Source organism: Silurus meridionalis, chromosome 4, assembly GCF_014805685.1.
Source record: "Silurus meridionalis isolate SWU-2019-XX chromosome 4, ASM1480568v1, whole genome shotgun sequence".
Taxonomy (NCBI): Eukaryota; Metazoa; Chordata; class Actinopteri; order Siluriformes; family Siluridae; genus Silurus; species Silurus meridionalis.
In genome coordinates, this window is record NC_060887.1 from 32,042,499 (window position 1) to 32,058,384 (window position 15,886).

General features: G+C 41.3%; 1 protein-coding gene across 1 annotated transcript in view; it reads right to left on the reverse strand.

Annotated features, from left to right (window-relative positions):
* Positions 1 to 15,886, reverse strand: part of pard3aa (par-3 family cell polarity regulator alpha, a) — a 252,196-nt gene that overhangs the window by 123,212 nt on the left and 113,098 nt on the right. Inside the window, exons 15-16 of the mRNA XM_046846135.1 lie at positions 9,251 to 9,399; positions 5,642 to 5,686 (exon numbers count right to left, since the gene is read on the reverse strand). Coding sequence (XP_046702091.1) covers positions 5,642 to 5,686; positions 9,251 to 9,399 — 194 coding nt within the window. The remainder of the gene's footprint in view (positions 1 to 5,641; positions 5,687 to 9,250; positions 9,400 to 15,886) is intronic.

Here is a 15,886-nt window from a genome sequence, read left to right on the forward strand (position 1 = left end):
ACGGAGATTTAGAAGCTAGAGAGGATTGAAGGACGGACCAAATAGACAAAATCGAGCGCATTCAAAGCAACTCATGCTTCTCTTTGCTTAATAACCTTCTTATAGGAGTATCACGCCGCATGATCTGTATGCTGGGTCTACCCTTCAGAAACACAACGCTCCATCTTACACCAACTTCTAGCTGAGACACAGCATTAATCCTACACTGCAGAGAGACACAATGAGCAAGCAGGACTACTTGGTTGGTTGGATCATAGATCGGTGTGTGTGTGTTTGTGTGTGTGTGTGTGGGAGGGTTGAATACAGGTAGGCGTAAATGGAGCAGTTGCCAAACACACATTCCCGGAGCCACCTGTGTGCTTGGGATAAGATAAATGTTTAGAGCTTACACAAAATTCACACAAAAAATGTGCAATAGGTAGAAGGAATACACACAAAGACAAAAGGTTCAACAGCTCAAGGAGAAGCAGGAATTGGGCAGAGCTACTGGTCCGTTTGACTACATCTCATTGATATGTACAGCATAATGGATCTTCATTATGCACGCAAATATAATTAACATGCAAATGATATATAAATATATAAATATACATGGCATGAATGACAGACGGCTTCTACTCCAAGGACCACAGCCAGGCTTATTCTTTCTGTTTTGTTGACAGAGTTGATAGAAGTGCCATTCCTCCCATGAAGCATGGTAGGTCAAACAGTAGAGCTGTTGATGTAGAAAATCCCGCACGGCCTACAGAGCTGCAGCTCCAGCCATCATTCCTTCTGTTTAAAGCCAACACAGTTCGCCAGACAGCCAGAATTACTTTTTCCTAATGGCTGCTGCTTTTTGTTTAGAGTAGCTTAGTGAAGCGAGACCTCAGTATTTCATTATGTCAGTTTGTACGTGTCTTATGAACAACAGCCCACAACCAACATGCTGTAGGGTCGTCTGTCACCTTTTTTTTTTTTTTTTTATCAAAAGCTGTTATTTGGTTTTTCAGTTCAAGCCTGTATTTCCTCAGCTTGAGCCATGAGGAGATTGGGCTCTAAAGATCGCCTGGATATCGGCCTAAAAGGTACGTTTGCATAATGTCATCACACATATGGTGACAATCTGTGTAAACATAGCTGTCGATCACTCTCACGCGTCTTTACGCCACATGATCATCTTTCTCGCCCCCCGAAATGCTCTGCCTTCCTTTCAACCAAGGGTCTCGACTTATTTCCAGCAGGCTAAATGAAGCATGTTCGGTGGCTGATGAGCTCGCAGCGGATCTCCAGGTTGAAAGACGTGAAGCAAAACAGAGAGCGGCCTACCAAAATAAACTCCCAATCGCATGGAAAAAAACAATTTGAAATCCATTACCTCCTCCGTCTGCTCGGAAAACCACTTCGGCAGAATCGCAGTATGCAGGTCAGCGAGTTGCATAGAATCGTTGCTTGCGATTTAGCGGTAAGAAGCGGCATTTGTGGAAGTGGTCTAATCCACGTTGGAACAGTTACTGTTCTCATTCTTTCTAAAGCATTAGCAGCTTGAGATGCTGCTAATCTGCTCTTGATCCTTTAACCAAGCAACACCAGAACCAGATCCAAAGCACAGCGGCTCATCCTGCATTAAGGAAAGAACGCAGAGCTGCAAAAAGCGTAACAACACTTTCACAGAGTTTTCTCACGCACGCTTAGATGGAGCCTGTGCAAACAAAGATGGTTCAGAGAGTGTGAAGATCACCTATGACCTCGGACCAAAAAGTGGAATCTGGGATTGCCTTCTGTCAGTCTGGGTCCTAGCAAACAATGCTGTATTTGTGCTAGACATCTCAGGTCAGACTTCTATTCCAAAGCGGACTTGAAAAGATGTAAGTTCCACCGCAGCAGTGTCTATACCAAGTGAACAGTGGATTGCTAGCCAGGATAGAATAAATGCTAATCAATAACTCTTAAAATGTCCCCGGAGAAAAACTGGATGGGCTCCATTTCCACCTGAATATTTAACATACTCTATACTGCCAAATGTTTGCAGACACCTGGTCATGAGTGATTATTAAACATCCCAGTGCCAATTTGCTCTTATAATTCCCCTGACTCTTTGTGGAAGATGTTCCACTAGATTTTGGTGTGTGCTTGTGGACGTTTGGGTTCATCAGCCACAAGGGTGTTAGTAAAGTCATGTACTGATGTAGGTGAGGTGAGGAGGTCTGGCGTGCAGTCAGTGCTCCAATTCCTCCCAAAGGTGTTCAATAGGGTTGAGATCAGAGCTCTACAGCAGGTGATCTTCCACTCCACAACCATGTAAAGCCTATCATCATAATAGAGTTTGGGTTTCCAAGCTCAAGTGAACACTATTCTATTATCCCCATCCAAAGACGTCCTGTACAATTGTATGCCTCCAGTATTGTGGTAACACTTCGGAGTAGAACCACATATGGCAGGAAAGGTCCGGTGTACAACTAATTTTGTCTATATAGTGTGTTTTGCTTCTAGATTGTGTCCTGAAATATTTTAAGACACTTGCAATTGTGGCTGTAGTCAGCCAGACTTAAATCAGACCGTTTTCCAGCATGCGATTCACAAACGACTTCACTACATAAACTCTGTTTTGTGTAATTAAATCAAAACCCGCCATTTATTTATTTTTTTTTACAACAATGTAGGCAGTCATGGATCATGCATGAAATGAGGTGATATAACTGGAAAGAGATTTGGTTGTCAGATGCAAGATGAATGTATGACATCTGGCTAAAGAATCCTTCTCAGACCTCTTAAAGTGGTTTCAAAGAGAATAGATTGAATCTGTTTCAAATGTAAGTCGGCTGCATTTCTACATGAATAATCCTTGTCTGTATAGAATCCCGATTATTTTTTTTTTTTAACATATCAAACGACCATGTGTAAACAGGCTACACAATTACCAGCTGGAGTGGTCGAGAGTTGCTGAGTAAACAAATGTCACAAACAACCAAGTAAACAACTGTTTTTGTGCCTTTAAAAAACATTAATCACAGTTGATTACCACTACAATTTATATAAAAATCTATCCTCCATTCATTTTCCAAATAATCTTTATTTTATAATGAAGGGCACTGGAGAGAAGCATCCTTCTCTGCAGAAAAATGAAAAACCACACAGAAAACATAGCTTGCATCCAAACTGTACCGCTCCCCATATGCTTGCACAATAGCAGACTTAATCAAGAAACGCTAAATAGCAAAAAAAACGGGGCATTTTTGAAGCACGTTTTTCTCCGGATCACAAGAGCGGCACGCATGCCGAGCACAATGAGATGCGGCGGATGAAGCCGAAGCAGAAACCGATTTGAGGAAACGCAAATGGCATCTGCTTTGCTCAAAATCTCGGAACGATCATCCCGCTGAGCCCGTTTGACATTCCGCATCATGAGCTCCAGCGTTGTGTCACGTCAGAGCGAAGAGCAGCAACGAAAGGAAAGCCAGTAATTGTTCTGGTTTGCTGTATTTTTCTTTTTGTATTTCTCTTCATCTGAAGCCAGGCAGGCTTTTGACAAGCATTTCTCAAAAGGCAGGACTACTTCATGATTCCTAACACATATCTAATACACAGCTTGCTGTCACTCATGGGGAAGAGCAAAAGGCAACATAAAAAAAAAAAAAGGTTTCAGCAACCCAGACATGTCTTTCTTCTCTATTTCTCTGCTCAGGCTGAAAACAGAGATCCCTCATAATACTAGATAAAGCTCATAACTGCAAAATGACAGCCACAATAAAAATAAATACTGTAAATAGTGCAGGTTATCTGATGTACTCCCTACGTCTTTTTGATTAGTCAGCCTGCATAGGCACGCAGGACAGTTCGCCTGTGAGCCTGTGAGCCATGATCACCATTAAATGTTAAAAGCAGGTATCACAAGCCTTATGAATAATCTGTCAGCGGTTAATGCAAAGGTTGCGGCTTCTACCTCGTTAGCATGACTTAGACGTTTCTTCTAAAGGCTATTACTCAAGATAATACTCAATGCTCACATGCTGCGTGAGTGTGTTTGTGAGTGTGTGCATATATATGTACACAGGATCCTTTAAATGTAATTTTATTCAGCCAGTTGAGATTCTAAGAGTATCTCTAAAAGGTTGATTAGGCTAAGAATAGCTCCATGTTGGCCAGGGGGAAGTCATGTTCCCGTATCTCGGTGAGGATGAAGGGGCCCTGGGGTCGCCCGAGCTGCTGTGCCAGCCTGTTCAGAATCATTAACACACTAGAAAACAGCTTTTCCCCCTGCTTCTTTACACCTGTCCTAATTAACTTCTGATGGCCGAACTCAATCACTTGCAACACTCCTATGTACCATTACCGCCAATGCCATCAGTGATAGGGCAGGATCTGCTGAATCATCACAGGGCAATTTCATCTAATAACATCCTGCTCGCAGCACCGCCGCCGCTCTGTATTCCGGTCTCACAAACTCGAACCTGACCTGTAATCTGTACCCGACTGCACTGAACCATGTGGATTCACTTACCTTACACAGCTAGAAGGACGCACAGTTCATTAGCTTATAGCACAGCATGGGTTATGGTGGCTTACTCAGTGTCGTGATAGCGGGCCAGTTAATTTTACAACCGAACATAAACTAGCATGGGGTTGTAGCGATGGTGAGGGAGTTTGAATACTTCCATGTGTTCTTTTGCTATACGACTAGCAGCCAGGACACCATTGGTGAAACGTGCACATTCTCTGGGGAAGAACCTTTTGTGGCGAGTGTTAAGAGCATTTAATGCTGCTCTATATATTTTAACAAAGGGAATAAGTTCCAGGTGTGGCAGCAGAGTTCAATTCATTCAACATGAAACCCATTACATTTATATTGTCTATGGAAACACCATCCATTTAAGCACTGCACTAGAGCCAGTCAATCTGGTTCTCCACAGCCATTCTTGGCAGCGCTATAAGTTTGTTACAGAACACTTTTCTGCATGGCTGAACTCTTCCCAGGGCTTTGCCTAGACTCCTGCTGGCCAGGACACATGTTTTCCCAGGGCTGTGACTATAGTGCATAACTTTAGCCTTTTGACAGTGATGGATTAATTGCAGTCAAACGGGTTTGCTTGAATTTGAGGGTCTTTATTTCAAAATAGCGATCCAAGCAAAGCCCACAAGCATGTTCTACACGCAACACACAGACACGCACCTCCTTCCTTCCTTCCCATTTTAAACACCTCTCAGGCTAATTAATGTTTTCTTCTATCTTACTCTCTGAAGAGCGGTGGCTTGCCTTCAGCTAAACTGCAGCCAAAAATGCTATTTACCACCACAACACTTGTTCCAATTTAAAAGGAAATATCTATAATTTGACACCAATTACCTCAAGTGACTTTCTAAACACAGGGGAAAAAATGCAGTGTGTTTAGGAGATAGCGCTAATAAATAAAATAAACCTGGCAAAGACTTTCAGAAGTAAATCCATTATTAGACATATCATTGCATTATTCTATGCTGGAAAAACTACAGCATTGCCTCATAAACACTGGTAAAGTTTGCTACAAGAGGAAGAAACAAAAAAAGAAAAAGAAAAAAAAAAAAAACACCCCATTTGCTAAGCACTAGCATGCCCAAGCACAGACAGACAAGCCAATCCTACTGTGGTGCAGGAGCGGTGGGCGTCAACGATTGGTTGTCTTACCTTCTGTCCTGTTTGGGCGGGGTGTGAGGTTAATCTCGTCAGCTACTGTTAAAGAGGCATAAACAATTGTGTTGGGTTAGTGCAAGACGTTTCACCATTCCCAGGTCCCATGCTGCATTACAAACTGACTTTCCATTAGTGTCACTTCCAAAAGGTCATGTGAAGCATGCAAATCATTCAAGAGTGGAGAAAGACAGAAAGACAAATCACAAATCAAAGAGAAACAGAACACAAACATACACACAGATATGATATATCATGCTTTTTGTCTCAGGCATTTATATTCACTAAGGAACAGGTTATAATGCGTTAGGTGATTACTCATAGCCCCGTGCATGACGTGGAACCGATCCGTCTTTTTTTTTTCCCTTTCCTCTCTGTCTTTTCACACATCGGAGAGAATCCAAAGTGTCAGGCATGCAGACAATTCTGCATAATACCTGAAATAGAAAAAGCTCTCGGCCTGGTTTATAAAGTAGATACTGCTTGTGTGAAGCGTGCGAGAGCAGAGGGAGAGGAGAATATATATGATTGAAGGGAAAAGAAAAGGCCATCTGTGCAAAATTGATTTGTGTGAACTTAGAACAGGTGATTTTCTGGGAGTGGAAAGAGCTTTTAATGATCAGTGTGTGAAAAGTGCAAAATCAAATGGTGCTCATAAGCGATGAAGGGGTGAGTAGTTCCCGCTCAGGTTTTTATATCGTCGTTTTGGATGGAAGCGAACACACAGGGACCTCCGAATGAGGCTCTGTCTGCTATATTTCTTTGCATTTTTGCTATCCAGTCCACATAAAAATACAATTTGGGTCCTTGAGACTCGACACAAACATCCTTAGTGATGGAAAAATCACAAAAATGTGATATTTAATTTATGGTTGTGTGAACAGATTTGCATTAGGTATGCAGGTATTAAAAAAGTATCCATAAAAATATATGGAATATGGATATGAAGACTGAAGTTCTTGAAGATGTCAGTTTGGACTGTTCCAAAAGCTATATATATATATATATATATATATATATATATATATATATATATATATATATATATATATATATATATATACACACACATGTTCCTATAATTATAATTAAGGCAACACCCACTGCCTGAGCCAACATCATTGAAACCTGTAATCCCTGTAGCAGAGCTAATTACTGATTCACATATTCAGATTGGAAAACCTGTACTGCTAACAATCTTCAACATAGAAACCCTTAACACTCCTCTAGGCTCTGTCTGTGTGTGTGTGTGTGTGTGTGTGTGTGTGTGTGTGTGTGTGTTTTAAAGCAACAGCTAAATGGTGACGACTTTATTTATTTATTTTTATTTTTTAAAAGCCCCTCAAACTTTACTTTCATTTGACGAGAAGTGGCGTAATTGTTTCATCGCAGGACATCAGTCCACATATCAATTTTTCATCGGGCCCAATGGGAGCTGACAGCACAATTATGAAGCATTTTGATAAAGCATGATGGAGAGGCTGCAGCAAGGCCCTGAACTCTACACACTGGAGGATTCTCCCAGCTTTACTAATGGCTCGGATTGAACACTGGCTTGCTTTTAATTGATATCCTAATGCAGTCTGGTGTGGATAGGAGCCTAAAATGAGTCTTATCTTCTATTTTCTTACTTTCAGGCCCCACCCTGCCCCTGCCTGAGTGCTGGATCGCTTTTCTCGGTCACTCGTGTGAAGTTGTGGGGAGAGAGAGAGAGAGAGAGGAAGAGAAAAATTTTATGGAGAAATATCTGGAGGTCTTTCCTTAATTTATTTATTTATATAAAGAGATCAAGGCCAGTTAAAGGAGGTTCATGATGACTAAGGCAAATGGGACAGAGGTGGAAGAAGCTGTTTTATCTCCTCCAATTATCCGCTCACTGGAGCGGCAGCTTTCATTGGTCTTCTGGGAAGTGCAAACAGAGTGCTTGTCCATGTTCCTCAGAAGAGGATGGTCACTGACCAGGTCATTTGTCTCTGGTGCTTTACCAATGTTTCTTCAGGGCAGTGACACCAAGCTTTTGGCTAAAACTTTATGTAACTAGGACAAAAAGAAAAGGTCTTAAAGCCTCTGTCAAGATTATAAAAAGTTCTATAAAATCCATCATCAAGATGATATTAAATAAACATTAACTATTACAGACTAATTAAAGCTTTAGCCTCCTCAGAATAGTGTGGGCATGTCTCGTGGCATAATAATCAGCATCTCCATGGCAACCTGATGGTCGTACAGAAGAGGGTGGGACATTTTATGGACATTTTGCATAAGCTGGATTGGTGGTAACACAGTGGTTAAGGCTCTGGGTTACTAATCAGAAGGTCAGCGGTTCAAGCCGCAGTCTCTGGGCTTTGACAAAGGTCCTTAACCATCTGTGCTCCAGGGAGCTGCATCATGGCTGACCCCAGCTCCCTAACATCACTGGGATATGTGGATCCTAAATCATAGTGACAACAAGCAGCACTAAAACTCATTTTGGCTGCTACCTGCATGCATCCATACTCAAGATTATATTTTCAAGAGCTTGTAAATTTACAAAAGTGTACAGAAGCACCATACCCAACATTAGACTGAGGAGAAAAACCCTTATTATTATAATGCAAACTAGTTTAAAGTAATCTTCTACAGCAGTGGTCCCCAACCTTTTTTGCGCCACGGACCGGTTTAATGTCAGACAATATTTTCATGGCCTTTAAGGTGTGGCAGATAAATACAACAAAATAAAATGATACGACCGGCATAAAAACTGGTATTTTATAAATATAATAATAAACTTGAATCCACTGTGTTGTTTTTTGTTCATTTTGCTCGCTTGGGGGTTTAAATTTAGCGGTAATGTATTATGTGTTAGGGGCCGGAGCAGCCCCTTTAAGAAGGTAGAGGATGTTGATAAGACATGTGACCGAGGGAAGCATCTTGACCTGCATCAAGAGTGAGTCATAGACAGATGTGGCGGAGAGAATCCGGTAATCTTTCAAAATAAAACATCGTCAGAATCAGATAATAAATAAATGTTATACACTATATTAAGTTTGTGGACACCTGGTCATACGTATGGTATGTGCTTATTGATGATGTTTAGCCATAAGGGTGTTAGTAAAGTCAGGTACTGATGTAGGTGAGGTGAGGAGGTCTGGGGTTCAGTCAGTGTTGAAGTTCATCCCAAAGGTGTTCAATAGGGTTGAGGTCAGAGCTCTATAGCAGGAGATCTTCCACTCCAACCCATCTAAAGCATTTATTCATGCAGTTTGCTTGGTGCACAGGGGCATTGTCATGCTGGAACAGATTTGGGTCTCCTAGTTCAAGTGAAGGGAAAATTTCATGCTACTGCATCCAATAGTGTGCCTGTAGCTTTGTGATCACAGTGTGTAAAAGAACCACATATGGTTGGGAAAGTCAGGTGTCCCAATACTTTTGTGTCCATAAAGTGTATGTGTAAGAAATGTAGCATGTTTTAATCGTGTATGTTATCAACCCTGATTAAAATAAATATGCTCTCTTTAGTGTGCAGACATCAAGAGTGCTCACTAAGAACGGTGTATGGAGAGAATGAGTGTATGAGAGAAGCTGTGAGAGGGATGAAAGCGATATAGATTTTCTAAGAAATGTTACCTAAATCCATGCTCTTGGATTTGCGCGTCTTGATGATTTCAAGTTGAGCAGCGTCTCCGTACTGTTTGGTCCGTTTCTCTGACATGCTCTGCCTGCCAAAGCCCTCCCTCTGAAACGTTCCATCGGGGTCTGTGTCGGGACTCATTGAGCTAGAGAGAGAGAGAGAGAGAGAGAGAGAGAGAGAGAGACAGAGAGACAGAGACAGGCAGAATTTTATTTGCACAATCAATGCTCAAAGCACCATATCTGCCTACTTGATCCCTGATTTCTCCCCATTTCATCACTCTGAATGATCATATCTATTTGATTCCATTTTTGTAAAGCATGACTGCGGTTTGTAATTAGCTGATGTGAAGCCAGCACAATTTTCAATAAGAGATGATGGCGTTTAGCAACAAGAGGCTTATAAAACAACGTGTGTCTAAAAAAAAACCCTTCATGCAAATGAGAAATGAAACAATGTGAGAAATGTAAATTGTATTTTTAAGCTGTGTAGGTGAGCATATTGAAAAGGATGACTAAACAGTGTGTGCATGTTTACACTGCACTACACAGTGATGAAAATGCCGGTATATGCTGTTTGGAGAGATAGTGTGGTAAAAGGTTAAGGTGATGGTATAATAAGCCGTGGTTATTAAGGGGATAAAAAAAAAAAACCAATAACCGCTCCTTCCTCCGTTAACCATGCGAACATCCTTCATGAGTGAGACAAGCCGCTGCCATGAAACGCTACTGACAGGAAGCTCCACGGGAAGACAAGAAAGAAGATGGATGGATGCATTATTCAGGTCCCTACATTTCTCCTCTTCTCTTTGTCAGAGATTCACATAAAAACAAAAAACAAAAACAATACAAAAAAGAGACATTGATGCTAAGCTGATTTTCACAGTGGGGCGTGTGCTCAACGCACAAATACACAAAATAAGGGAAATAGTTCTCGTGAGGAGGCTGGGACAAAGAAGATGAATAATTACAGATAATAGTGTTTGTCTGCCTTTGTGTGTGTGTGTGTGTGTGTGTCGTGTTCTAATAAACTGCTATGACATACCAATAGACTACAGCAGGTACTACATGTTGATATTTGATACACACAGATATAGAAAGCACTTGCGGACAGGCAGACGAGCATGTGCACACACACTCACACCTACACACACATACAATCCTCAGTGGAATATTACAAGGTGGAATAGGTTTTATTTTGACCCACATTTCACTTGTGATTAATGACTCATATCACTCCACAGTATAATTGGCCACTCTGCTCATTCACACTCAAGTATGTTATTAACAGTGAACACACAACTTAGAGTCACCTTTTATTACCAGCACGCACAGAGGAACAGAGGGGGGAGAACAATTATAAACAGAAAAGTTGAGTAGCAAAGAGATGAGACCAGACAAGAAGAGGTGAGACGAGAAGTGAAGAGAAGAGAGCATACAGAAGAATACAGAAGAGAAGAGCATACAGAAAAATAAAGAAGTGAAGTGAAGAGAAGAGAAGAGATAAAAGAAGAGAAAAAGAGAGCGATACAGATGAGAAGAGAAGAGAAGAGAAGACAAAAGAGACGAGAAAAGAAAAGAGCATACAAAAAGAGAAGAGAAGAGAAGAAAAAAAGGGAGCATACTGAAGAGAAGACAGAAGAGAAGAGGAGAGCATAAAGATGAGAAGAGAAGAGAGAAGAGAGCATACAGAAGAGAAGAGAAGAGCATACTGAAGGGAAGAGAAGACAGACAAAAGAGACAAGACGAGAAGAGAAAAGAGCATAGAGAAGAGAAGAAAAGAAGAGAAGAGAAGAGAAGAGAAGAGAAGAGAAGAGAAGAAAAGAGAAGAAAAGAGAAGAGAAGAAAAGAGAGGAGAGGAAAAGAGAAGAGAAGAGAAGAGAAGAGAAAAGAAAAGCCACAACGTTAATTAAAATAATAAAGACGCTACCATATCATGTTGCACCTATAATCTAATGTAACCTGCAGGTTTCTGTCAGAGCACATGTCAACACTACATAGAAATATAGACTTAAATAGAAGAGGAATATAAAAATTGATTAAAAGCTAATCTAAGTATTATTTTCTATAAATTCTCCATTAAAGCTCGGCGGTAATCATTGAGACGCACTAAATCACAACAGAAAAGTGCATGACGAAACATTTCCGAGCCTCTCCTGATCTGTGATCTAATTAAAAGCGCATTTTTCATGCACAGCCCATGTCTGAAATGTGCAGCTGCATTTATGAGTAAAGCTAACGTATCTGTGATAACTCTTTATAATTAAAACACTAAGAAAACCATTACTGGCTGTCAGCTCATTTAGGTTCCTGTTAAATCTCATATTAGCTATTAAAATGACATAAAATCCTCTTAAGCCTCATTTGCGGCGCTTTTCGAAGCTCACGGCCTCCTGCTTCTCCTGCATCCGCCCCAAACTCCTAAACGAAACAAAGTGCTGAGGCGGCCGTTAACGCAGAGGCTTCAGTCTTCATCTGGTTCCTGTGTGTGGTTTATTTTTTTTTCAGGTTTAAAAGTGTCAGACTCCGCTTAGACACCCGGAGCTGCAAAAAGCCTCACGCTCTAATGCTTCCTCATCACAGCTTCTTTAGTTCTTCTCCATGCATCAGCCACATTTTTCTCCACTCGTGATTCTCTGGAGTAAGGACACGGCTGCAATTTCCAAATTACTTGTCCACCTGTCGAAATTACTTGCTAGCAATCTAGCTAAGTAAACAATAGAACTGAATCCAGCCTCTAAACTGGCTGCGTAGACTGACAACTTGTTTATTATGCAATTATTTACTGTTCGTTTTTTTGGAGTTGTATATAAAAAACAACGCTTGGATCTTGATGAAATAGGAAGTGGGTTGTCCTTTCAGAGGTCAACTAAACACCAGTATTTCTGCTACTGGTCAATAATGCTAATTTTCATGCCAAAATCTATTCACACGATTGATCTCAGCTAAAACTGATTGAATCTATGTAATGTAGATTTTTAATAAACTGCTGAGCCTTTATTTACACAGACCAGACATAACCTTTTGACCACCTGCCTAATATTGTGTTGGTCCCCTTGTGCTGCCAAAATTAAGCATTAACAGCATCAACTTCTTCAGCAATGTGAGCTACTGGAGCTCGTCTGTTAGATCTAATCACACGGGTCAGCCTTCACTCCACATCGCATCAGTGAACCTCGGCCGCACATGACCCTGTCGCCGGTTCACCACTGTTCCTTTTCTTAGACTACTTTTAATAGATACTGACCACTGCAGACCAGGAACATCCCACAAGAGCTGCAGTTTTGGAGATTCTCTGACCCAGTCGTCTAGACATCACAATTTAGCTTGTCAAACTTTCAAATCCTTACACTTGCCCATTTTTTCCTGCTTCTAACACATCAACATTGAAGACAATATAATCAAATATATCTCACTTACTAACAGGTGCCATGATAAAGAGATCATCATCTTATTATTATTATTCTTTTGGCTGCGCCCGTTAGGGGTCTCCACAGTGGATCATCCATCTCCAACCCCCCTGTCCTCTACATCTGCCTCTTTCACACTAACTACCTGCATGTCTTCCCTCACCACATCCATAAACCTCCTCCTTGGTCTTCCTCTTTTTCTCCTTCCTGGTGGCTCCATCCTCAGCGTTCTCCTACTGATATACCCCATGTCCCTCCTCTGCACATGTCCAAATCATCTCAATTTCGCCTCCCTCACCTTGTCCCCAAAATGTCCTACATGCGCTGTCCCTCTAATAAACTCGTTTCTAATCCTGTCCATACTCATCATTCCCAACGAAAACCTCAAAATCTTCAGCTCTTTTTGGGAAGTCGGAGGAAACCAGAGATCACTGAGGAAAGGGTCTTCTAAGTCCTGCGGGAACATACAAGACTGCACATCTGAGCTTTTAGTGACATGACAGCTAGCTCCAATGTGATATGAAGAGTGTAGGTGAGTAAACCGAAATGAAGTAAACTTCATGAGGAAGTGAGTGGGCTGCTCAGTTAAGTAGCAAACAAAGTCGAGTCAAAAGAAAAGCAACTGTCAAGGTGCATTTGGGAATCTGGTAGCTGTGTACTGAAAAGAAGAAAACTATCACAGGGAGAACAGGAAAAAAGAATCCGAATTTTAGACTCGCCTGTCGTCTGGGAGCAGCAGAAAACCAAGCGTAAAGAGCTTTCCTAGTTTCATCTGCTATTCAAACAGCTCAGGTTTCTGAATGCGTGTTTTTCTCTTTGAAGATGTGCATGCGGGTTATGCTCGCAGCAATGCTATGAGGGGTTTGTTGATTGAATCCCAGTGTATTACAGTCACTGAGTCCAAAAAACAGATGGAGAGAACGAGGGAAAGAGGGAGAGAGAGAGAGAGAGAGAGAGAGAGAGATCATCAGCTTGATGATGCAGCACCTGCAATATTATATAGTAAATAATACTGCACACGCACAAGTAAAAGTATTAAGAAGTTTCTGCCTAAAGCAATCAATTTGGGAATGGCAGTGTGTGTGTGTGTGTGTGTATGTGTGTGTGTGTGTGTGTGTGGTAAACAGCTGGTCATGGTTGCACAGTGTATGAGTGCTTATATTCTCCAACGTAATACAAAAGTTAAATTCTCCCTTGGCAAATAAAATGATTCATCCCTTACAATATCTTACTTTATTACTGTGTGTGTGTGTGTGTGTGTGTGTGTGTGTGTGTGTGTGTGTGTGTGTGTGTTTCAACACTGTCTCCTGTTCTGCCACTTGACAGACTGTCAGGCCTGTCTCTGAAAATAAGTATCCACCTGTGACATATTACAAAGAGCGAGAGAGAGAGAGAGAGAGAGAGAGAGAGAGAGAGAGAGAGAGAGAGAGAGAGAGAGAGAGAGAGAGAGAGGGAAAGAGAGTGGAAGAAAGAAAAAACGAAAAAAGAGAGACAGAAGAAAGGGGGAGAACAAAGGTAGAAAAAGAGAGAAGGGAGAGAGAGAATAAATAACTTTAGTCTCGACCACTTCGTCTCCTGCTCTCCCCTTTCTTCATCGATGTTCTCTCTCTCCTTTAATGAACCATACCCTGCCATACTGCCAGCTCTGGAAACCAAATAGCAAAAGTGCTAATAAGCGTTTAATTGTCTATATGTTCAATCTGCAGACAGCAGAAACATTAACGATGGGATTTGTGTTTGGCCGCAAGCTCAAATGTTATCTTCCTCTTCCGGCTGATCCCATTAGTGGTCGCCACAGTAGATCATCCGTCTCCATACCCCTCTGTCCGCTACCTCTACCTCTATCAAACCAACTACCTGCATGTCTTCCTCACCACATCCATAAACCTTCTCCTTGGTCAACCATCTCAATCTCGCCTCCCTCACCTTGTCTCCAAAACGTCCTACATGCGCTGTCTAATAAACTCATTTCTAATCCTGTCCATCCTCATCACTGCCAATTAACATCTCAGCATCTTCAGCTCTGCTACCTCCAGCTCCACCTCCTGTCTTTTAATCAAGAGCTCAAACGTTTTGTACAAAAAGCAAAATCTATTGTTTCTTAAGCAGTAAAAAGAAAGATTGTGGAATCTTAGTGCACATTAATCTGACAGTATGGAGTCCACTGAACACAACAGAACTTCTAAACTGCAAAAACACGAGAGTGTCTGCCGAAATACTAACGACCAATAGTGCAGTTTGGAACGTGTCCCAAGTGCAATTACACAAAGCACTTTCCTCTGTATTATAGAGGCACCATGTGGAGGCAAATAAACTCTCTAGAACACTCCAGGTGAAAGATCAAACCTTTTAGATCATCACCTGTAATCTCACTGTGCTGTGCTGTCTACCTGCATCCATCTCAAATCACCTTCTCTAAACAGCACTCAGAGGACAATGTCACTGAACAGCTTCAAATCTGGATGTAGAGTTAGAGCCCTAATGTGCAGCCCAAAGGTGAGAGTGACCAGCAAGAACATCTTAAGACATCTATGTGCATTAGATACAGCTCCACACATGGATGATGAGGATGATAGACAGAAACTAGCACACCAAAAGCTCTAGGGCACATACAGGCCTAATAAATAAAGAGCTCCTCGCTTCTAGAAAATTCTACATACACATTAACTTATTTTGTACTACTAATACTATATGTTACACAATAACATAGGGAAATGGAACATCAGTTGTTGAGGCTCCAAAGTTGTTTTGATCCAAAGGTTGTGAGTTAAAATCCCAGCCATACCAAGCTGCTGTTCCTGGGCCCTTGAGCAAGGCCCCTAACCCCATAGCTGCTCAAGTGTATGAATGAGATAAATGTGAGTCGTTCAGCTAAAATATGCTTTTCAACAGACTTGTGTTATGCAGCTGAAAACAGAAAATATGTAAATGTGTGAATATTTAAATGCGAATATTATGAAAAATGTCTAATATCATTTCTCTCTCAGACGCTTTCTCTCTTCTCTATTACAGTGTTTAAAATGAGGAGGTGATATCTCATTCTTCCACGAAGGGAAAAAAGTGTTTTATAGATCAAATGCACTTCATGGAAGTGTGTCTTTGTATAGCTTACTGTTGAGAATCCTCAGTGACAGCAGCAAGTCAGTGAGTCAGTGAGTGTAAACGTGTTGAAAAACATCCAAAGAAATGAAAACTGTGACACGGTGAATCGTAACTGCTAAGG